The sequence below is a fragment of the Uranotaenia lowii genome, chromosome 3, assembly GCF_029784155.1.
Source record: "Uranotaenia lowii strain MFRU-FL chromosome 3, ASM2978415v1, whole genome shotgun sequence".
Taxonomy (NCBI): Eukaryota; Metazoa; Arthropoda; class Insecta; order Diptera; family Culicidae; genus Uranotaenia; species Uranotaenia lowii.
Window position 1 is genome coordinate 276,446,886 of NC_073693.1, and position 25,395 is coordinate 276,472,280.

The 25,395-nt window shown below is 31.0% G+C and overlaps 2 protein-coding genes across 2 annotated transcripts; both read left to right on the top strand.

The window, feature by feature from the left end:
• Positions 1-408: 408 nt before the first annotated feature.
• LOC129753460 (uncharacterized) lies at positions 409-4,008 on the top strand. The gene is made up of 2 exons (XM_055749278.1): positions 409-929; positions 3,474-4,008. Exons 1-2 carry the CDS (start codon positions 409-411, stop codon positions 4,006-4,008), a joined length of 1,056 nt encoding a protein of 351 aa, XP_055605253.1.
• Positions 4,009-16,161: 12,153 nt separating this feature from the next.
• On the top strand, positions 16,162-17,732 carry LOC129755410 (peptidyl-prolyl cis-trans isomerase D-like). The gene is made up of 4 exons (XM_055751898.1): positions 16,162-16,349; positions 16,432-16,679; positions 16,744-17,061; positions 17,127-17,732. Exons 1-4 carry the CDS (start codon positions 16,259-16,261, stop codon positions 17,595-17,597), a joined length of 1,128 nt encoding a protein of 375 aa, XP_055607873.1. The 5' UTR covers positions 16,162-16,258; the 3' UTR covers positions 17,598-17,732.
• The last annotated feature ends 7,663 nt before the right edge of the window (positions 17,733-25,395 follow it).

Genomic DNA, 25,395 nt, shown 5'->3' on the forward strand with positions numbered 1-25,395 from the left:
AACCTTGCTCCCCCCTCAGTTCTTGAACCCTACCACATGTCGTGTATTGGACAACGAGCCTCAACATCTGACATATTCTCGATGAGTGATCTTACGAATACTATAGATCAAACCTAAAATACTTCTCCTGGTCTTGACTTAGTCCCATACATTGCCATTCGGAAATTGCCATATGCTGCTAAGAGAATATTTCTGCAAACGTTCAACGCAATTTTCAACTCTGGATTTATTCCGGAAGAATGGAAAACGTTTCGCATAGTGACTATTTTAAAGCCCGATCAGCCGTCTACTGAAGCTAAATCGTACAGACCTATAGCTTTAGCTTCATGTTTGCGGAAACTATACGAAGGTATGCTAAAAGCTCGTCTGGAGTGGCATATGGAATCAAGGGGTCTTTTTGCTAACAAGATGTATGGCTTTCGAAAGGGGCGAGGGACTCAAGATGCTTTACATGTGGATGTAAATACTGCCAAACAAGCTCTCACTACCAGACAACGATCTCTTTTCTGTATGCTCGATATCAAAAGCGCGTACGATTGTGTGAACATAAACAAACTAGTCGATGAGCTCTTAAGGTGGGAGATTCCTCCACAAATCGTCAGAGCGGTCTACGAACTGTTTCGTGAAAGGCATCTGGCAGTCACTTTGGATGCTTCAACAGTGATACACAGGACTACGTGGGTTGGACTTCCACAAGGTTCTCCGTTGAGCCCAATCTGCTTCAACATTTTCATCAACAATGCAATCCGGACAACCGCTGCTATTCCTAGACTCATTGTGGTGAACTATGCCGACGATGTTTCGCTCATTGCAAAGGGAACTGATATTGAACAAATTGGATCGACTGTTCAAGACGGAATTTCATGTTTCTCCAATCTGATAGACGATCTGGGCTTAGCGCTTTCTCCTCAGAAATGCAAAGCATTGATGTTTGCAAGTAGAAAACCTGGCCACCTCCCTGTGTTGAGAATCAATGCATATGTTGCACAGTATGACGTATATGTCAAATTTCTTGGAATGTATTTAACTACAACTTTATCGTGGAATCGACATGTTTGCTATTTAAAAAAACGTGCAGCTCCTTACATAAATTTTCTGCGAAGTGTGGCTGGTCAGAAATGGGGTTCCCATCCATCTGTGCTTCTGAAGGTCTATAAATCAAATATCCGAGCAATTCTAGAGTACGGAGGTCTCTTATTGGCAGACTGCTCGGAATGGATTGCTATTCAACTTGACCGTATCCAATGGAAGTGTATAAGAGTGTGCATAGGTGCGACCCAAACTACACACACTTCATCTCTAGAGGTTATCGCTGGTTTGATGCCTCTCAAGCATAGGCGAATCATTGCCTCGGACAAATTCGTAAACAAAAGATTTTCTCTTGAAAACTGGCACAACGAGTATGTCAGACCTGTTGTACTGGGAGCAACGCCTGTTACACAAATACAACGTAGCATACTGGAAATAAATAACCACGAACCTAATGTAAATATACTACCGACATTACCCTGTTTCATCTACGAGAGAGAAATTAGTAATTGTACCCCGACCATCGACCTTACACCACAGAGAACAGACATCGAGCCCCGAACAAAAATGTGTTGAAATGGTGTGTGAGAATACCAACCTAAGTTTCAAACCAAATTCGTAAGTGGACTAACATCCATAAGATGTCGCTACCAGTACACATATTTTTCCATTTTTTCGACACGCTTAGAAATTAATACTCATAGCTTATCTCAAATGAGGCTATTGCAATATATGAGAGTAACACAACTTTTTGTGTAATAAATTTTAAGAATATCTTGATTTAAAAAAAATGCAAATCATATTTCAATCATACTTTAATCGCTGTCATATGTCCCAGCATATGCCCCATATTGTTCAATCAATATTGACGCTGAATTGAAAGTTGAACTCCAAGTTTTAAAGTATGTCTGTCAGTAAATAGTTTTCTAGAACAGAGAATGTGAACATAAATGCTATAATTGTTAATTATGGGTCGGTATTCCGGTTGATGTTATCTCATGTGTAACTCAGTTATTATTTACTCATTTGTACTGATTACTAACCCTGAGTTACAAGTCCTCATGTATCGATCTCAGCCCAATAAACATTTTGGCTGCTTAAGAATGGCAATTCGCTGAACAAAAGCTGAGCTAAAGCGTAATTGCTGCTACAGCTTAATGGTTGAATAAAGACAAACTATAACCATGTTTCAGCGTTTAAAGAAGTCTCAGTGCATCCAATGAAAGGAGTTCAAGAGTTGCTTCCATAACACCATTTCAGCCTTTGTTCAACCATTCGCTACCATTGGAATTTGACAGACTGTGAACTGTGGTAAAATTGCCCTGCATGATGGCGGCTTGATTGAAATGAGAGGGGAGTTTTTGTTTTCTTTATGCAATGAGATTTTTTTTATGATTTCTCATTTAGCTTAATTTTGAAATAAAGAATAAAGAATAAATTTTCTCACAAATTTTATTTTTGGTGCCCAAAACTGAAAAAAAAGATCATTTCTCGCACACTTATTTGAAAAAAAAATTCGGTTGAGAGGCAGGTTGGTCGCTTAAGATTGACAAATTTTCATCTCGCCGCAGACTTCATGATTGGTTCTGCGTACTGCGGCATGCGACCAACAAGTTTAAAAGTCGGGACAGTTGAAACGAAAAAAAAACAACACAGAGGGGAAAAAGTGTGTGCGGAACATCTGACAGACAGACATTTGCCTTTTTTTTATTATTTTTTTTTTTTTGATGATCCGTCAATTGACGTTTAATGACGTTTGCTGAATAACTTCTTCAGATCAAGATAATTAAAGGCTGAAGACACGTGAATTAGTGAATTTTTGAGACCTTCTTTTAGCCAGATTGCTGATTAAAAATTAAACCACGATATTTTTTCAGCGTTTATTCAGCAAAAAGTGTTTGTTGGGAGGTAACATCAACCAGAATATCGAGCCATAATTTACAATTATAACATTTATGTTCATATTTTCTGTTCTAGTAAACCGTTAACTGATAGTAAAATCCCAACACATACTTTAACACTTGGAATTCAACTTTCAATTCAGCGCCAAAATTGTTTGATTGGTGCATATGACAGCGTTCAAGTGTGATTGAAATATGATTTGCATTTTTTTTTAAATCATGATGTTTTAAAATTTATTACACAAAAAATTGTGTTACTGTCATACATTGCACTGGCCTCATTTGAGATAAGCTATGAGTATTAATTTCTAAGCGTGTCAAAAAAATGAAAATAAAAATAGGTGTACCGGTAGCGACATCTTATGGATGTTAGTCCACTTACGAATTTGGTTCGAAACTTAGGTTGGTATTCAAACACACGTGTTGAGCTCCAGCTCGAACTCTGTTCTCTGTGCTTACATTTACTAAAAAACGAGTGTTACGCAGCGATGAATGAAATCGTGTTTTGAGCCAGTTGGTTCTTTCTAAATACGAAAATTTTAGGCAGATTGCAACAGATGGATCCAAGAGCGGAGAGAATGTCGGAGCAGGATTAGTGACAAATTTTGGTATTCATCCCACACACTACAAACTACCAAAAGTGGCTTCAGTCTTCAAAGCTGAGTTGTTTGCGCTTCAATGCGCTCTCGAAATAATTTCAACCCAGCCTCAAAGCAAATATCTGATTATGTCAGATAGTAAAAGCAGTTTAATGTACCTACAGAATAATAAGGTTGTTAGTGCTATGGGCGAAATGTGGTTTCGCATAAGAAAATGTATTGCTAATCTGTCCGACCTGGGATACGAAATTGTTCTGTTGTGGGTTCCAGCATATAAAGGAATTACCTTAAACGAATCGGCTGATACGGCTGCGAAATACGCAGCTGAGCATGGAACTCTCAACACAGCGGAATTGTCAAAGTTCGATTTCTATTTCCCATCTAAAAGGAATGCACTGCATGAGTGGCAACATCAGTGGAGTACTGGAAGTAAAGGAATGATATCATTCCTGAAGTCCAAGATAATCCATGGTTCGTGACGTACGATCTTACCAGACGAGAAGTTATCTCCAATCACTCGAGACTACCAGCACACCTGTACAGGAACAACATTGTTACTTCAGCATCTTGTTTGTGTGGGAGTGCAGAGGCAACACCGAATCACATGATCTTCGAATGCTGTAACTTTGAATCGAGGGACAGGCGACTTCTTTGGATTGAATTGAGGAAATTCGGTGTTCTTCCAGATATAAAAAGTATTTTACAACAGAAGAATTATAATCTCTATAAAAGTGTGTGTCAAATAATAATGAATTGTAATATTGATATGTAACACAAAAAAAAAACAAACAACGCTTGACCAATTAAGGCGGTAAACGTAAAGGTCAGATTAATTAATAAATTAAAAAAAAAAAACTTCAGCACGTCCTTGGAGTAGTGGCATGACGTCAAATCTGACCAGAAGATTGTTGGGACGTTGAGGGCCTTCAGGAGTGGAAGCAGCCGCTTCTGGAGGCACTCTTTCATGCACACCTTGTAGGGAATATAGCGAGTATCTTGAATGGAATAAAAGAAAAATGAATAACCGTAAGATTGGCAACACTAGGAGAGCAAAACATGTCCGATATTTACTCGAGAGAATGTAAGAGCATTCGTGTCTCGTGGTAATCAGCGAGAGGGACTGTGTAGAGTTTTTGGAAAAAGAGAGGAGTGTGTGACGGCAGGAAAGTGAAAAATGAAACCAGTTTACAGACGTATTTGAGTGAGAGAAGATGGCTAGAAAAGTTAAATTTTGAATTGATGTAGAAAAGAAAAGTTATTGAGATTGGACACAGCAAAATATGTGTAGAAAAACGGGTCGGTCTCGACACACCTGTCCTTTCATCATGTCCTGGGTCAAGAAAGGTGTACTCTGCTTCCCGCACATGCAGATGGCTTGCCAAGCCAGGAATTTATTCGCAAATTTGGACATCTTCTGTGTGCGGACATTCTCCTGAAGGCTGAACTTATGCTTGACCAGGAAAAACAGGTTGCCGGAGATTCGTTTGAAGTCGGCCTTCACATCTGTTTCGTCGTCCATGATGCAGCATTCAACTTTTGTCAACATGTTGAGGTACAACTTCCTGGCACGGGTTTTGGCGGACTTGTTCTGCTTCTCGTCGCTATTAGGGGCATTTCCTTATTCCCGTGATGAATGCGCACGATTTTATCATGCACGAGCTGTTCTTTCGACTTCATTTCCGCGAGTTTTGATAACATGCAGAACTTTAAAACTTGTAGGATGTAAACAATGCACTATGAACTAAATCCACCCAAATTTTCATTAAATTCTACCCAACGGTTAAAAAGTGAGAGCAATTTCACAGTGTGGCGATTTCATCGTGGACACCCTCTATACTAAAATCAAACTAATTATTTATTAAGTGAACGAATGTCCCGAAGGAAGACTGCATCGATTTGCCTCTGAAGTTAGAGATGATTGTGTTGGCCATCTCTTCGATCGATTCAATGCCCGCAATCCGATGAAGATCTTCGGTGCTGTGCCAAGATGGAAGCCGCCAAATCATTTTCAAAACCTTGTTTTGAATCCTCTGTGTGGCTTTCTTCCTCGTCGCGCAGCAGCTAGATCAAATCGGAACTGCATACATTATCGCTGGTCGGAACACCTGTTTGTAGATTAGTAGTTTATTCCTCAGACATAGGCGGGATTTCCTGTTGATGAGAGAATAAAGAGATTTAGTGTATTTATTACATTTAGATTGAATATCTTCAATGTGATTTTTAAAAGTAAGATTCCGATCAAGTGTGAGTCCCAAGTACTTCACGTGATCAGACCATTCTAATGAAACCCCATTAAAAGTTATGGAATGATTTTCATTAGGTTTTAAAAATTTAGCTCTTGGCTTATGGGGAAATAAAATAAGTTGAGTTTTGGAAGCGTTAGGAGAAATTTTCCACATTTTCAAGTAATTCAAAAAGAAATTTAAATTTTGTTGCAATCTACTGCGTACCATCCGTAAATATCGACCTTTGACTGAAAGCAAATTATCATCAGCAAATAATCTTCTACCTTTTCCTTCTGGTACATCAGGAAGATCAGAAGTAAAAATATTGTATAAAATTGGCCCAAGTATGCTACCCTGAGGGACACCAGCTCTAATGGGTGTCCTTTCAGAGCATGAATTTTGATAGCTTACTTGTAAGGTTCGGCTAGTCAAATAATTTTGAAAAATTTTGGTGAGTTATACGGGAAAATCAAATCGAGCTAATTTAGCTACTAAACCTTTGTGCCAAACACTGTCAAATGCTTTTTCAATATCTAGAAGAGCAACACCAGTTGAATAACCTTCAGATTTACTAGCGTTAATCATATTAGTTACACTCAAAAGTTGATGTGTAGTAGAATGCCCATGACGAAAACCAAATTGTTCATCAGGGAAAATAGAATTCTGATTAATGTGAATCATCATTCTATTCAAAATAATTCTCTCAAATAGTTTACTTAAAGAAGAAAGCAAACTAATGGGTCGATAACTTGAAGGCTCTGAAGCACTTTTTCCAGGTTTCAAAATTGGAGTTACTTTGGCATTTTTCCATTTATTGGGAAAATAAGCTAAGTGAAAACATTTATTGAAGATTTTAACTAAAAAATTAAAGTGCTTTCAGGCAACTTTTTAATAAGAACATAGAAAATCCCATCATTCCCCGGAGCTTTCATATTTTTAAATTTATTGAAAATCAATCTCAGTTCATCAATATTTGTCTCGCAAGAACTTTCAAATACATTTTGCTTAGAAAGAATATCATCAAATTCTAGGGAAATTTGAGCATCAATTGGACCTACAACGTTTAAATTAAAATCATGAGCAGACTCAAACTGATGGGCTATTGGGAATTGGCTTCTGGGGCTTTTTCAGAATTTTAGTTAATTTCCAAAATAACTTTGAGTAAGGTTTTATGTCCTCTACTGTTTTTGCAAAATTTCATTGTGAATAAAATTTAAACGACGTTTCATCTCTTTTTGAAGGTCGCAATAAATAAATTGCAAATAATGATCCCTAGTACGTTGATATTAGCGTCGACGAATGTTTTTCAGTCGTATCAAAAACTGAAGGTCATCATCGATCAAAGGTTGATTAAATGTATGTTTAACTTTAGGTATTGAAGCGGCTTTAGCATCGTCTATTGAAGTTGTCAAATTTTCGACAGCTAAATCAATACCCTCTATTGAATTCAGTGGAACGTTTACATCTAAATAACGTTCAATAAAATTCCTATATTGCTCCCAGTCAGCTTTTTGAAAGTTAAAAGTTGATTTTAAAGGGTTTTCAATGGGACTTTGGGATAAAGAAAAAGTTACTGGAAGGTGGTCTGAATCGAGGTCCGCATGAGTAACTAATTGACTACAATGCTCGCCTAAATCCGTTAGAATCAAATTTTCCCCATAAACGTTTCTAATTCAATTCCAATTGTTTCAAGGACTTTTGTGTTGAAAGAAGGAAGAAGTCTAAATTTGAGACGACTATTGATTACAATAGCTACACCCCCATCTTGTCGATCAAGTCAATCATTTCGCAAAATTTTTAAGAAAGCATTGCTTTTCAAGTTATTGTGCGGCTTTAAAAAAGTTTTAGTGATGGCAGCAATATGTATGTTTTGAGTTTTCAAAAATAAAAAGAATTCATCTTGGTTAGCCAGCAACGTTCCAATTCATAATATTTAAATATTTTCCTCAATAATCTCACCTAAATCAACAAAATTGTTAGGTTCAGAAAATGAAGGAGAAGAAAAGGTATTTGAATTTTGGGGATTTTCCCAAGCTTTCGCATGAACGTTGAGACTTGGTTTTTTTTTTCATTAGGTATACGGAAGCAGGCAACCCATTTTCAACAACCGCTGAGAACGTCAAACAACAAGTCTGTGGTGTTGAATCAGCCCAGGTGACATTGAAATCAAATCGAACATTACCAAGTCGTGATTCCAAATTTGACCGAGGCTGATCGCAAACAGGCAGATTGTTTGTCGGCCTGACGCGAGTAGACGAGAAAGAGGAAGGCAGAGAAGAATTTTTTCTGACAACTTTGGGATTTTTCTTAGAAGCAATAATTTTTGCTCTAACGGGACAGTGCATGGAATTGGAGGAATGATTACCTGTGACATTCACACTTGAAGTATTCAGCTTGTGATTTATCACCGTCAAAAAGTCATTTCGATTTTTCATGCTCAAAAGAGACGCAAAGCATGCATCTGGCATTCACTCTTAAATTTCTAAGCGCCGTGACAAAAAGCTTGACAATGACATTGAGTAATATTTTGAATAACATTAGAATTTTCAAGGAAATGGTTCAAATTTAACCTTGCAAAAAACATAAGCCGAGCCTTCTCAAGCGGTTTAAAATTGTTAATCTAATCCTTCTTAAAATGTATCAGATAAAGTTCAGGAAGGTAGCCCATACTAAGATTATTCTTGTTGGCCCTTTTCCTCATTTTAAAAACTTTGATTGGACCAAGCAAAGAGTAAAATTCAGTTGTGACTTCATCAGAGGTGTTTGATCGCCGGTGAGACCACGAACAACAACTTTGAACGGACAATCACTTTTCGTGTCGTACGTGAAAAAATGAATGTTTTTGGTGTTTAAGTAATTCAAAATAATGTTAAAACCTTTGAAAGATCTGAAATTTGCACATCCTTGACAGAACTGATGATCTTTTCGAAAAGGCATTGAAGTCAGGAACCGTGACCGTAATTGGTGGAATCTTTTCATTTTTAAGAGTATAAGATGGAGAATGTTTCTTATTACTATTATCAGAATTAAATATGAATATTTCCTCATCACCGATATTATTAAGGACATCGAATGAATTGGAAATATCAACTTTTTTTGGCCGATGGACCTGAATAAGGTTCGGCAATTCTTTTTCTTCCGGGTTTTGCGCCGGCCGATGACTTTCTCATGCTTTGTAAAGAAAAGAGAAAAATATTAATAGAATAAAATGAAAATAGTTTTATTTAGCACTGAGAAGTGCAGATTGAAAAACAGATAAGAAAATTTGAAAAAACGTAAAAAGTTCCTGACGACTCATCAGTACATATGGAAGTGTGATTTCAATTTTAGCTTATTTGCATCATCGTTTTGGCCAAATGTACTGACAAATGAATCTAGTCCTAGATCCGTTTATTTTCGAAACACATTTTTGGCCTTTATACAAATATGAATTGCCTTACTGTGACAGTTTCAATTGAACTACAATTCGAAATAGAATATTTTCTGGTTATCATCTTAATAAGCATTGTACGGCCCTTAGATTTCCTTTTTTCGTAATATAGATTGAAAATCTAATCGTCTGCCAAAATGTATTCTTAAAGTCTTGTTTTTTTTTTCGTAATAAGATTTCTGTTTCTCTGTTCAATTTAACTTTGAGCTTTGAGTATTCGTATTTAAATATAAAGGTGGCTCCTGATACGTTTCTCTAGAGCCACTTCACATCCCATAGATTTTGTTATTTTTTATGTCCGTTTACTGTTATTCCTAGTGAATTCAGAATTAAAACATATTTTTGGTTTTTTTTTTGTATATAATTGAAATCAAACTTTTAATAATTATTATAATCGTTACTTCAACGACTAAAATTCAGTATCATTCCGTTCAACATAATTTCGGCTCATGTTGATATTGTGTGCATACAATCTAGTCGAGGCAAACCTATTTTTCTGTTCACCGAAATGTCGCTCACGCGAGACCATTTTTTAGAAAGACGAAAGCTTTCTATGTTTGCACATTGTTTTTTTTTGTTAACGATACATAAATGAATCACCATAGAATCACTACCATTTTTTTTCCTTCATTATGCGTTTAAAAGGCAAACCTCGTTACAAAAGATGCAACTATTATTGCGATGTCATTGTATAGACTTTGCGACAAACAAATTCAGAAGGAGTCTTATCAACAGCCGGCAAAAAAGTTATCCAGCCTGTAGGTTTGCTGCTGTTTTTCAAATTTCTGTCGGTGAATAATTTGTGCATTACTAACTTTTTCTCGAATGCTATTTCAACCAAGTGGATTTGAATCTAACCAAAAATTTGAATTTTATGGTCATTTTTTGTCATTTTTGTTATTTTTTGTCATTTTTGTCCTTTTTATCATTTTTATCATTTTTGTCATTTTTGTCATTCTTGTCATTTTTGTCATTTTTGTCATTTTTGTCATTTTTGTCGTTTTTGTCATTTTTGTAATTTTGTAATTTTGTAATTTTGTAATTTTTGTAATTTTTGTAATTTTTGTAATTTTTGTAATTTTTGTAATTTTTGTAATTTTTGTAATTTTTGTAATTTTTGTAATTTTTGTAATTTTTGTAATTTTTGTAATTTTTGTAATTTTTGTAATTTTTGTAATTTTTGTAATTTTTGTAATTTTTGTAATTTTTGTAATTTTTGTAATTTTTGTAATTTTTGTAATTTTTGTAATTTTTGTAATTTTTGTAATTTTTGTAATTTTTGTAATTTTTGTAATTTTTGTAATTTTTGTAATTTTTGTAATTTTTGTAATTTTTGTAATTTTTGTAATTTTTGTAATTTTTGTAATTTTTGTAATTTTTGTAATTTTTGTAATTTTTGTAATTTTTGTAATTTATGTAATTTTTGTAATTTTTGTAATTTTTGTAATTTTTGTAATTTTTGTAATTTTTGTAATTTTTGTAATTTTTGTAATTTTTGTAATTTTTGTAATTTTTGTAATTTTTGTAATTTTTGTTATTTTTGTAATTTTTGTAATTTTTGTTATTTTTGTAATTTTTGTCATTTTTGTAATTTTTGTAATTTTTGTAATTTTTGTAATTTTTGTAATTTTTGTAATTTTTTTAATTTTTGTAATTTTTGTAACTTTTGTAATTTTTGTAATTTTTGTAATTTTTGTAATTTTTGTAATTTTTGTAATTTTTGTAATTTTTGAAATTTTTGTAATTTTTGTAATTTTTGTCATTTTTGTCATTTTTGTAATTTTTGTAATTTTTGTAATTTTTGTAATTTTTGTAATTTTTGTAATTTTTGTAATTTTTGTCATTTTTGTAATTTTTGTAATTTTTGTCATTTTTGTCATTTTTGTCATTTTTGTAATTTTTGTAATTTTTGTAATTTTTGTAATTTTTGTAATTTTTGTAATTTTTGTAATTTTTGTAATTTTTGTAATTTTTGTAATTTTTGTAATTTTTGTCATTTTTGTAATTTTTGTCATATTTGTAATTTTTGTAATTTATGTAATTTTTGTAATTTTTGTTATTTTTGTTATTTTTGTTATTTTTTGTTATTTTTGTCATTTTTTGTAATTTTTGTAATTTTTGTAATTTTTGTCATTTTTGTCATTTTTGTCATTTTTGTAATTTTTGTAATAATTGTAAATTTTGTAATTATTGTAATTTTTGTATTTTATGTAATTTTTTCATTTTTGTCATTTTTTTTCATTTTTTTTTCATTTTTTTCTTTTTTCATTTTTTTCATTTTCGTCATTTTGTCATTTTTGTCATTTTTGTCATTTTTGTCATTTTTGTCATTTTTGTCCATTTTTGTCATTTTTGTCATTTTTGTCATTTTTGTCATTTTTGTCATTTTTGTCATTTTTGTCATTTTTGTCATTTTTGTCATTTTTGTCATTTTTGTCCATTTTTGTCATTTTTGTCATTTTTGTCATTTTGTCATTTTTGTCATTTTTGTCATTTTTGTCATTTTTGTCATTTTTGTCATTTTTGTCATTTTTGTCATTTTTGTCATTTTTGTCATTTTTGTCATTTTTGTCATTTTTGTCATTTTGTCATTTTTGTCATTTTTGTCATTTTTGTCATTTTTGTCATTTTTGTCATTTTTGTCATTTTTGTCATTTTTGTCATTTTTGTCATTTTGTCATTTTTTGTCATTTTTGTCATTTTTGTCATTTTTGTCATTTTTGTCATTTTTGTCATTTTGTCATTTTTGTCATTTTTGTAATTTTTGTAATTTTTGTCATTTTTGTCATTTTTGTCATTTTTGTCATTTTTGTCATTTTTGTCATTTTTGTCATTTTTGTCATTTTTGTCATTTTTGTCATTTTTGTCATTTTTGTCATTTTTTGTCATTTTTGTCATTTTTGTCATTTTTGTCATTTTTGTCATTTTTGTCATTTTTGTCATTTTTGTCATTTTTGTCATTTTTGTCATTTTTGTCATTTTTGTCATTTTTGTCATTTTTGTCATTTTTTGTCATTTTTGTCATTTTTGTCATTTTTGTCATTTTTGTCATTTTTGTCATTTTTGTCATTTTTGTCATTTTTGTCATTTTGTCATTTTTGTCATTTTTGTCATTTTTGTCATTTTGTCATTTTTGTCATTTTTTGTCATTTTTGTCATTTTTGTCATTTTTGTCATTTTTGTCATTTTTGTCATTTTTGTCATTTTGTCATTTTTGTCATTTTTGTCATTTTTGTCATTTTTGTCATTTTTGTCATTTTTGTCATTTTTGTCATTTTGTCATTTTTGTCATTTTTGTCATTTTTGTCATTTTTGTCATTTTTGTCATTTTTGTCATTTTTGTCATTTTTGTCATTTTTGTCATTTTGTCATTTTTGTCATTTTTGTCATTTTTGTCATTTTTGTCATTTTTGTCATTTTTTGTCATTTTGTCATTTTTGTCATTTTTGTCATTTTTGTCATTTTTTGTCATTTTTGTCATTTTTGTCATTTTTGTCTTTTTGTCATTTTTGTCATTTTTGTCATTTTTGTCATTTTTTGTCATTTTTGTCATTTTTGTCATTTTTGTCATTTTTGTCATTTTGTCATTTTTGTCATTTTGTCATTTTTGTCATTTTTGTCATTTTTGTCATTTTTGTCATTTTTGTCATTTTTGTCATTTTTGTCATTTTTGTCATTTTTGTCATTTTTGTCATTTTGTCATTTTTGTCATTTTTGTCATTTTTGTCATTTTTGTCATTTTTGTCATTTTTGTCATTTTTGTCATTTTTTGTCATTTTTGTCATTTTGTCATTTTTGTCATTTTTGTCATTTTTGTCATTTTTGTCATTTTTGTCATTTTTGTCATTTTTGTCATTTTTGTCATTTTTGTCATTTTTGTCATTTTTGTCATTTTTGTCATTTTTGTCATTTTTGTCATTTTTGTCATTTTTGTCATTTTTGTCATTGTTTGTCATTTTTGTCATTTTTGTCATTTTTGTCATTTTTGTCTTTTTGTCATTTTTGTCATTTTTGTCATTTTTGTCATTTTGTCATTTTTGTCATTTTTGTCATTTTTGTCATTTTTGTCATTTTTGTCATTTTTGTCATTTTTGTCATTTTTGTCATTTTTGTCATTTTTGTAATTTTTGTAATTTTTGTAATTTTTGTCATTTTTGTCATTTTTGTCATTTTTGTCATTTTTGTCATTTTTGTCATTTTTGTCATTTTTGTCATTTTTGTCATTTTTGTCATTTTGTCATTTTTGTCATTTTTGTCATTTTGTCATTTTTGTCATTTTTGTCATTTTTGTCATTTTTGTCATTTTTGTCATTTTTGTCATTTTTGTCATTTTTGTCATTTTTGTCATTTTTGTCATTTTTGTCATTTTTGTCATTTTGTCATTTTTGTCATTTTTGTCATTTTTGTCATTTTTGTCATTTTTGTCATTTTTGTCATTTTTGTCATTTTTGTCATTTTTTGTCATTTTTGTCATTTTTGTCATTTTTGTCATTTTTGTCATTTTGTCATTTTTTGTCATTTTTGTCATTTTTGTCATTTTTGTCATTTTTGTCATTTTTGTCATTTTTGTCATTTTTGTCATTTTTGTCATTTTTGTCATTTTTGTCATTTTTGTCATTTTTGTCATTTTTGTCATTTTTGTCATTTTTGTAATTTTTGTCATTTTTGTCATTTTTGTCATTTTGTCATTTTGGTCATTTTTGTCATTTTTGTCATTTTTGTCATTTTTGTCATTTTTGTCATTTTGTCATTTTTTGTCATTTTTGTCATTTTTGTCATTTTTTGTCATTTTTGTCATTTTTGTCATTTTTGTCATTTTTGTCATTTTTGTCATTTTGTCATTTTGTCATTTTTGTCATTTTTGTCATTTTTGTCATTTTTGTCATTTTTGTCATTTTTGTCATTTTTGTCATTTTTGTCATTTTTGTCATTTTTGTCATTTTGTCATTTTTGTCATTTTTGTCATTTTTTTGTCATTTTTGTCATTTTTGTCATTTTTGTCATTTTTGTCATTTTTGTCATTTTTGTCATTTTTGTCATTTTTGTCATTTTTGTCATTTTTGTCATTTTGGTCATTTTTGTCATTTTTGTCATTTTTGTCATTTTTGTCATTTTGTCATTTTTGTCATTTTTGTCATTTTTGTCATTTTTGTCATTTTTGTCATTTTTGTCATTTTTGTCATTTTTGTCATTTTTGTCATTTTTGTCATTTTTGTCATTTTTGTCATTTTTGTCATTTTTGTCATGTTTGTCATTTTTGTCATTTTTGTCATTTTTGTCATTTTTGTCATTTTTGTCATTTTTGTCATTTTTGTCATTTTTGTCATTTTTGTCATTTTTGTCATTTTTGTCATTTCTGTCATTTTTGTCATTTTTGTCATTTTTGTCATTTTTGTCATTTTTGTCATTTTTGTCATTTTTGTCATTTTTGTCATTTTTGTCATTTTTGTCATTTTTGTCATTTTTGTCATTTTTGTCATTTTTGTCATTTTTGTCATTTTTGTCATTTTTGTCATTTTTGTCATTTTTGTCATTTTTGTCATTTTTGTCATTTTTGTCATTTTTGTCATTTTTGTCATTTTTGTCATTTTTGTCATTTTTGTCATTTTTGTCATTTTTGTCATTTTTGTCATTTTTGTCATTTTTGTCATTTTTGTCATTTTTGTCATTTTTGTCATTTTTGTCATTTTTGTCATTTTTGTCATTTTTGTCATTTTTGTCATTTTTGTCATTTTTGTCATTTTTGTCATTTTTGTCATTTTTGTCATTTTTGTCATTTTTGTCATTTTTGTCATTTTTGTCATTTTTGTCATTTTTGTCATTTTTGTCATTTTTGTCATTTTTGTCATTTTTGTCATTTTTGTCATTTTTGTCATTTTTGTCATTTTTGTCATTTTTGTCATTTTTGTCATTTTTGTCATTTTTGTCATTTTTGTCATTTTTGTCATTTTTGTCATTTTTGTCATTTTTGTCATTTTTGTCATTTTTGTCATTTTTGTCATTTTTGTCATTTTTGTCATTTTTGTCATTTTTGTCATTTTTGTCATTTTTGTCATTTTTGTCATTTTTGTCATTTTTGTCATTTTTGTCATTTTTGTCATTTTTGTCATTTTTGTCATTTTTGTCATTTTTGTCATTTTTGTCATTTTTGTCATTTTTGTCATTTTTGTCATTTTTGTCATTTTTGTCATTTTTGTCATTTTTGTCATTTTTTTGATTTTAGAGCTTATTATAATAAGTAGCAAAAGTTCTTAAAGTGATTGTTGGCAATATAATAAATATTTTCATAAACGCGTGTTTTATCATTAAAAAAAAATCATTGTTGGTTTCAATTAAAGTGTACAAATAGCATTAATTTATGTCAGAAAATTGCTGTTTAGCAATCCAAAAAAAGAAGAATGGCTCAAAAACAGCTTTCCAAATTTATACAAACGGTTTCCGATTATTTATAAGCCCCTTCGGTTGATTTGTTCGGTTTATTTTTTTCCGTGTATAATTTTTGTTTTTCAACCACTGATGACTAATCTAGACGAAGTGTATTTAAATAAACAATAACACGCTCGTTCATGTTAAATCATTTCATGAATATTTAAAACCATCTCATGAGTTTTTATTCAATTTCATGAATAAAATTTATATGTCCTACCAAATTGCAGAATTCAGGAGAGTTAACTGATCTCCGTTAATAAAGAATATTCAATGAAAATATAAAAATAATAGTTTTGTAGGCTAATGCAACTTCTGAATCAAAATAATTCATCTTTTTTTAAACGCTTGATTCTTGTTTTGTTAACCTCATAAAAATACATCACTACAATTTTGAATTTAAATAATATTTCGTCATAATATATTATATTGAAAACAGTCAAAATATTTTTACTAACCGCAAATGTTTCAAACGGTTTTCAAATTATTGAAAAATGGCGGAAATCAGGTGAGCGTGTTGAGTAAACATTTATCCGAATTTGATTGTCCCGAAACGAGCGTTTGCAACCTGTTGATGTTTTTTTCAGCTGTTTTGTAAACAATAAATTTTTCTGAACTCCGCATTTATCGAGCAACGAAAAATCTAAAATGCCGGAAGAATTCATCCGTTTGAACCGTGAAATCTACGATCCCACCAACCCGCTGGTATATCTCGACGTTAAAATCGGCGAGGAACGAGGTAAGATACTGACAAGTTTAATTTTCTCGTACCTGTATAGTAAAGCTCATAAATTTATTGATCGCTCTATAATCTCGAAAAGTCGGAAGACTACTTATAGAGCTGCGAGCTGATGTCGTTCCGCGGACGGCGGAAAACTTCCGGGCCCTGTGCACCGGAGAGCGGGGCCATTCGACCACGACCGGGGCCCGGTTGCACTATCGGGGCAGCAAGTTCCACAAGGTTAAATCGCTGTTTATGTCCCAGGGAGGGGACATCGTTAACTATAACGGCTCCGGCGGGGAAAGCATCTATGGGCGATTCTTCGAGGATGAGAATTTTTCCCTTTTGGTTGGTGTTTTTTTTTTTTTGCTTTTTGGTTTGCGTGTTAAGAGAACTGCTTTATTTCTTTTAGCATGAAGATGGAGCAGTAAGCATGGCCAATTTGGGTAGACCAAACACAAATCAGTCTCAGTTTTTCATTACCTCCGGGGAGTGTCCCCATCTGAACGGTACCAATGTGGTCGTCGGTTACGTTATTCGCGGAATCGGAGTTATCGGAGAAATGGAACGTTTTGCTAGCGAAGAGGGCGAGCCAACTAGGGAGATTGTGATTGCAGACTGCGGCCAGTTGATGCCCGGACAAGATTGGGGTTTGAACGATAACGATGGGACTGGAGATTGTTTACCGTTATTTCCGAAGGACTGGGAGAAATTTGAGGCGGACTTTGATGTAGGAAAATGTCTTTAAAGAGTCTTAAAAGGAAACCCTGCCAAATTCTCTTCTTTTGATTGTAGGTAACGGAAATGCTCTCTCGCTTGGAAATGATTAAAGCGGCAGGAAATCAATACTTCGCTCAACGGAATTGGGTCGAAGCCTGCCGACGGTATCGAAAAGCCGAACGATACTTTAACTTTTTTAACAACAAAATTCGTCGCTATGAAGATCGCACTCTTCTGGAGCAGTTTCAGCTGACCAATTGCCTGAATCAGGCGGCCGTTTTTCTCAAGTTGAACGACTCCACGGCTGTGCTTTTTGCCTGCAACGCTGCCTTGGCCCTGTATCCGGATAATGTGAAGGCATTGTTTCGACGCGGTCAGGCCCACAATCGTCTGCAGAACTACGAGCTGGCCATTGACGATTTACGTCGGGTCCAAGCAAAGGCTCCAACCGATAGGCTCGTCCAAGCTGAGCTCGACAAAGCCAAGACCGATCTAGGTTGTTACCGGGCTCAGCAGCGGATTGCTCTCACTAATTTGTTCAAATAATTCCTCCGTGACCCGTGATTTATTCAACTTTTTCCCCAAAGTATAAGTAATTAGACATATTATGTCTAAATGTGTTGTGCAGTCATTGTTTAAGCTAAATTTATTCTATGGAAATATATTCATATTGCAGATCTATTAGCTTGTCGTTTATTCTTACTTGAAATATTTCCGCAAATTATTGGGAATATCAAACAGGTTTAGATTTACATCCAGATTTTAGACATTTTAGAAATAATTTCAGATTGTTCATCCATCTTAATCAAGATATGAATTCTTGACTTTCATTCTAAAGCAATAGCAGGAAATGATGAAAAAATATTTGACACAAGTTAAGGTTAAATACATAATATATTTAAACATTCAATAGCAAGGTATCTGTTTTTTGATATTTCAACAAGAATTTTTAAAAGATCATCCTATTAAGTTTTTAATTGAGATTCAAAATGAAGAAAAAGATTACAACTTACTTAGTGTTTGAATTTTGAAAGAAAATTGAGAACTAGAATTTAAGGTTCAGATAGAAAATGAATTCAGAAATTGAATTTGTTTTCAGGTTTCAAAACGAGAATTCAGTTTCGTATTCAAAATTTATATTTCGAATTAAGAATCTATAATAAGGCTGGAACAAATATCAATTGCTTTTTTTGTCACCCCCCCCCCCCCTTCGAAATTTTCAAAAAACCCGAAGGGGGAAATAAATAAAATTTGAAGTATTTTATGAAAATTTCGACAAAAAATTAAAGTATACGAAAGATTACAAGACCAATAAACTAAATTTTGGAAGATAAGAGTTATTTCACCTTATGTATTCTTAATTTTATTGAATTTATCGATGAAAAATTACTTGATTTGTATGTTTTGTGCAATGATATAGAATGCAATTTTGTTGTTTACAAGATTTAAAGCAATTTATTCTATTTTATTTGTTTTTCGCATTATTTTTTATTGTCCCCCCTTGCGATGTTCCAACTCCGACTGACAAAAGAAGAATTTGAAATTTGTTCCGGCCTAATTATATTTATTAATGACCCTTTAACTTTATAAGTCATTCAGGTCAGAGCTGGAATTAGGAATCTTTTCAATAAGTATATACAGACCCCGTTCGTTTTTGGCAACATTCGATTTTGGCAACATCCGATTTTGGCACATGTGCCAAAATCGAACGGTTTTTAGAAACGACATGACCTTTTCGTTTTCTGTATAACAGGACCAATATAATTTAGACAAAAACCAAAAATACGTTTTTACGTTCAGAAATGGTGATAGAATACAACAACAAAAACAAAAGTTTTTTAAAAAATTTATAAGGTGTTCAAAAATTACAAAAAGATGAAAAATTCAAAAAGTCAAAAAACAAATTCAAACAAAAGACTGAAAATGATAAAAAAAACAACTGGAAAATGATGAAGAATGATGAAAACTGCAAATGAAACGAATGAAAACAAACATTCTAAACAAAATAAGAAAAATGCAAAATGCATCAAAAACATGATGAAAAAAATTAGAAATTACTTCAAATGGTCGGAAATTGACTAAAAATATCGTTTTTAATAATAATAACAACTATTTTGTAAAAATAACTGAAAAAAAAATTGATTTAAAAATCCGTTCGATTTTGGCAACATTTGATTTTGGCAACACAAATTGTACGGGCGTGATGCCAAAATCGAACGGGGTCTGTACTTGGATTTATTTGAGCTATTACATATGTCGGATTCGTTGATCCTCTTCGGACAGCAATTTTAAGAACTTCACTATAATGCAACCGTTGCCGCCAAAATTCGTCAATCGACTGACTCTTTCACGAACATTCGCTTTTCATTTTTTTTTCTTTTTACACTTTCTAAAAAGGCCTTTTACACACTCAACAAATAATAATCAATTTGATGATCATTAAAATGTTTAACCTTTTTTTTTATTCAGTTCCTATATGGTTCATCTGTATCCTACAATCTCCTTCGCCCCTACTCTTCGACTTTGATGATACTAAGACTGCTTATAAGAATTTTGAGCATTGTTTTTTTTTTTTTTTTTTGAGTTTAAGCTTAAAAAAATAAACATTGTATTCAATAAGTTTAAAAACTGTTTTCAAAAATGTTCTAGAACGATATCAGAAATATATAATCTTCGCTACATGAATTTAAATTTGCCGAATATACACTATAGATGTCTTTATGTCATATTGTGAATGTGATGAATCTCTTATATTTTGGTTCCACTTTTTTAATTCTAATAATTAACTTCTATATACTAGGCCAATATAAATACTGAGTTTACTTCTTGTCCTTGTCTTTTGTTCGTTTCTGGTTCCTAATCATAAAGTTTAGTTTTTTTTTTGAGCTTCGTCTACTCATAGAAATTTTACAAGAAATAATTTTTTTTTACCCAATTTTTGTTTCGAGAAAGTGACTCTCAAACAACTTTTTTTGTAAGTTTAAATTCCATTTTTTTTAAATCTTCAAAAAATATGTTTTATTCTTGATAACCTTTCCATTTCTCTTTTAATATTGCCTTCATCGTTCTCAAATCACTCGTTTAGCTTTTATAATTTGTTCCTCGTTATATATTTCTCATTCTATTTTCATTTGCTTTTAATCTTAAGAGCTATTTTTTATACTTTGCAAGCATTTTTTTTGAAACATAATTTTCTTAAATCTTTTTTCCAAATTGAAACTTCTTTCAAATTTTCAAAGCTTTCATGAAACGATTTTGTAATTTTTGCCATATCATGCCATATGAATATTACGACATCGTATCTATTTCTTTTTCCAATCTTCTTCTTGAAGCCTAAATTTTAAAATTTCATCTCAGTTAAGTCTGATTGTTTTGTCACTTGATATATTTCAACCCTTTTTACATGAAAGTTATCCTTTCCAGGATTTGGAATTCATAAAATTTTCAACGTTAAGAACAAATTCAGTTTTGTTTTTATTAAGTTATCAATTTCAATTTATTTTTACATTCACTTTTTTCAGATCGAAATTTCTTTCAATTTTCTAAAACCTTCGCAATTTTTGTTACTTTTTGCCATATCATCTTCATCATTCATTTATTCCTAATTATTTCTGTTTACATCCTCCTCCACATATATCCTCTCCATACATCTTGTTGCCTGAATTAAACAAATTTAAACTAAATCAATAATCATTATGAGTTCTTCGTAATAATCTTCGTTTTTTTTTTTTTGTTACTATGTTACTTAATTGATTTTTTTTTTTTTTTTTTTGAAAACTGTTTTCGTAGCCCCTTCTCTTTCCAGGATTTGAAATCAATAAAATTTCTCTTTTAAGCACAATTTTTTTTTTCATTAAACTTTTGTTTTTGTTAATCTTCCCCTTTTACTTTTGATATTGCCTTCAACATCTTCAATTCATTCGTTTTATTTTTTGATAAATTGTTCCTCGTAATATTTCTTAATTTGTTTCCATTTGCTTTTATGATTTAGAGCTATTTTTTTATACTTAGCAAGCATTTTATGTTTTTTTTTTTTTTTAATTGAAATTTCTTTAATTTTATTTTTTACATTTTCTTTTATTTTTTTTAATTGAAATTTTTTTTTTCAAATTTTTTCTAAGCCTTCATAAATATTTTTTAAATTTTTTTTTGCCATATCATCTTCATCATTGATTCATACTGCAATCATTAAACTCTAGAATGTGGATGCTGAATTTTACGATATTGTTTCTTCATTATTTGTTCTTCCATTCATTTTCTTGAAGCCTCGATTTTTAAAATTTCAACTCAACTAAGTTTCTATTATTTTGTCCAGAACTTTTTCAAGGATTTTTTTATTTAAATTAAATTTTTTTAATTTCTTTTTAGTTTTTTTGTGTTATTAAGCTTTCAATCTCTCGTTTGCCACCTTCACCGCCTTCAATTCATTATTTTTCTTTTTGCTTGATAAATTTGAATTTTACGATATTGTTTCTTCATTATTTGTTCTTCCATTCATTTTCTTGAAGCCTCGATTTTTAAAATTTCAACTCAATTAAGTTTCTATTATTTTGTCCAGAACTTTTTCAAGGATTTTTTTTATTTTAATTAAATTTTTTAATTTCTTTTTAGTTTTTTTGTGTTATTAAGCTTTCAATCTCTCGTTTGCCACCTTCACCGCCTTCAATTCATTATTTTTCTTTTTGCTTGATAAATTTGAATTTTACGATATTGTTTCTTCATTATTTGTTCTTCCATTCATTTTCTTGAAGCCTCGATTTTTAAAATTTCAACTCAATTAAGTTTCTATTATTTTGTCCAGAACTTTTTCAAGGATTTTTTTTATTTAAATTAAATTTTTTAATTTCTTTTTAGTTTTTTTGTGTTATTAAGCTTTCAATCTCTCGTTTGCCACCTTCACCGCCTTCAATTCATTATTTTTCTTTTTGCTTGATAAATTGTTCCTTTGATTTGTTTTCGTTTCCTTTTATACTTATCTTCTTTTTTTTTATCGAACTTTTTTTTAAATTAAAATAAGTGGATTCTGAGTTTTCGTTAACGTATTTTAACCATTCCTCTTTCTAATCTCCTTCTGGCAGCCTAAATTTTGAACCGTTAGACTCAATTAATACCGACTATCAAATCATCGTAATAATCGATTTTCAAACGCTTCCATTTTTCTGTTTTTGTCCCTTTTTATTTTTTTTCTTTCGTAGCATTTTACCATTCCTGTTTTAAAACCAATTAAATTTCACCATTGAAAACTTTTTATTCAATTTTTGTATGTACAGTCTCATTTTTTTTAACCAAAGATTGTTTTTTTTCTGAATACTTGTTAGAAACCTTAGAAGCTTTCCTTTCTTTTTTTTTTTTAATTCGCATTGATTTATTCATTTATCTTTTTTAGAACTTCGCCTTCTCATCGAAATTCTACAGTGAAAAATTTTTTCAACTTCGCCTTCCCATCGAAGTCAAATATTGTTTAATATGAACTTCGCCTTCCCATCGAAGTCCGTTCAATCATTTTTTTTTTCAATTTTATTTTTCATATTTCTTTTTTTTTTGAGTGAAATTATTTTTCTTTTAGAAACATCGCCTTCCCATCGAAGTTTCATGATTACTGAATTTTATTTTTTTTTATTCATCAATAATTAGGATCTTCGCCTTCCCATCGAAGTCCTGGTTTTGAAATAAACATTAAATCTAACACATTTCTTTCATTTAATATAATTTACTGTTTCTTTCTATTGAGGAATGAGCTTCTAAGGTATCTTTCCTATCCATAAAAATTTACGTGCACTTTCTATTTTTTTTCCGTAAGTAGAATTACTTGGATTTCAATTTGATCTTCACATTCACTTCGCCCATCTCTCAAAGTTCTCCTTTCAATCCGGGAAATGCTTACCTAATCCGGGAAACTTCGTCCTACCGAATGTGCCATTGTCGGATTCGTTGATCCTCTTCGGACAGCAATTTTAAGAACTTCACTATAATGCAACCGTTGCCGCCAAAATTCGTCAATCGACTGACTCTTTCACGAACATTCGCTTTTCATTTTTTTTCTTTTTACACTTTCTAAAAAGGCCTTTTACACACTCAACAAATAATAATAAATTTGATGATCATTAAAATGTTTAACCTTTTTTTTTATTCAGTTCCTATATGGTTCATTGTCGGATTCGTTGATCCTCTTCGGACAGCAATTTTAAGAACTTCACTATAATGCAACCGTTGCCGCCAAAATTCGTCAATCGACTGACTCTTTCACGAACATTCGCTTTTCATTTTTTTTTCTTTTTACACTTTCTAAAAAGGCCTTTTACACACTCAACAAATAATAATCAATTTGATGATCATTAAAATGTTTAACCTTTTTTTTTATTCAGTTCCTATATGGTTCATCTGTATCCTACAACATATAGATCCATATTTCGGTATTCCGACACACCCTTCGGTCCCAAAAGCGTCCCCGCATACTAAAAAACTATAGCTTAAACAGTCTAAACGAAACATCTACGGCTTCAGAAATAGTGACTGTCTCTGTAAACGCAGCTGTTCTATTAAACTTTACTTCGACATTGATAAGAACGAAACATAAACGTTCCTGTGAAAAAGTGATGGTATCAATAAAGGTGATAGAATGGTTGGACGATTTCCTTTAATTTATCTTTAATCGTTAAAAGGATTTCAAACCATTATCCTTACCGTTCATTTCTTCTTTCATACGCACGTCAAATATGAAAAGAACACCGGCCAGAGATGCCAAATGATTTAGCACAGAAATCAGTACTCATTTATGGAAATATCTTTGAAATTTCCTACGACTCTAGAGTACTTTCAACGACAATAATTGAACTTGGAAGCTACATATTACATCATATAAAACTATGGTTAATGACTAAATTACACTACACCACATTCATTCTTGTATGAATAAAATGCGTACTAAGCATTCTTAAGGTGTTAAGCTCAGACTCTCAATGAAGCTGTTTTTATTAATGTTTTCGTCAGCAATCGTGTTTTTAAGATGTTTCCAAGAACTTCCAAAATACGCGTTGAATTTAATATTTCACATTCGTTAATAAATTATTAAGATTCCAGCTATAGTTTTTCAAACATCTCCATTTATTAATATGAAAAATAATATATATGACCAATAGGCTTATCGATCAGTATCTCTTTTTGAGAATAAGTGAAAAGTATTTTGCTACCACTACTTATTAAATAAGATTTTGCATAAAAGAATTGATTAAGTTTTTTTAAATGTATATGTATAAAAAATTTTGGAAAAGTCTACAAAGTTCATCAATGAGATTATAGGAAAAGCGATATGCCTGACACCACTGCCCACAGCCGGAAAGTTTTGTGCTTCGGAATTGTGTTCCAGCCGTCTTTGTTCTCGCGATTTTTAATTGATTGAACGTAACATTTATTATACAACTGATTCTAATATAAGTAAATACCCCGAAACACAAATCATTAGACACATCACGTAAGTTGTTGATAAAATTTCCTATAATTTCAATACTTCTACACCGTTTTCGTTTTCAGATACTCATCGATTTTGCATAGGAGAAATGACGGCCAAAAAAACTTTGACCCGCTGGGGGGAAACTAATCCCATCCAATGCGATAAGCCCTATTGGCGGTGCTTCAAAACTCCTGCGACCTGCTCCGCCCCGTTAGCGTTTCTCCTGCAGGATATTCATCGTCGGAAGAAGGAACCTTGTAATGAGGACTCGATGTGAATTGAGATGGTACCTAGTTCTCTTTTCGGAAGGGTATTCAACGGCGCTGGCCGTTCCAGAAGGAGGATAGATAATGTGATTAGTGTGATGTTAAATAAAAATTGTGAAATCTCAATGGCAATCAATTAAAATCTTTGTATTTTTTAAACCATACATTATGTGTTTTTAATTTTGCAAAAAATAAACAAAAAACTTATGCATGTGTGTGTGCTTTATTAAAGTACGGTTTGGAGAAAAGTCTTAATAATGTTGGAAGGAACGACGTGTCAGATTGGTAAAAAACCATTACAGTAAATGTTTCTTTACGAGAAAATTTTTAAAAAAAAACTGTAACAGTTATTGTTTGATGAACGAAAAACGTTTTCCATAAGCAGATTTTGGATCTTAACCTTACTGTTTGTAGTATAGTTCTTCCATACAACTGTTTCAACAGTTTTAAACAGTAACATAACTTAACGCCATATTCAACAGACCGTCGTTTTGGAATTCAAGATAAGTGCAATGTTTTTTATGGTTTCAGATATCATTTTCTAAACGTTTTTTTACGCTGTTTCTAATCGTTTTATAACTTCAACAGGAACTGTTATGTTACAATATTTTCGTATTCGGGTCTGATT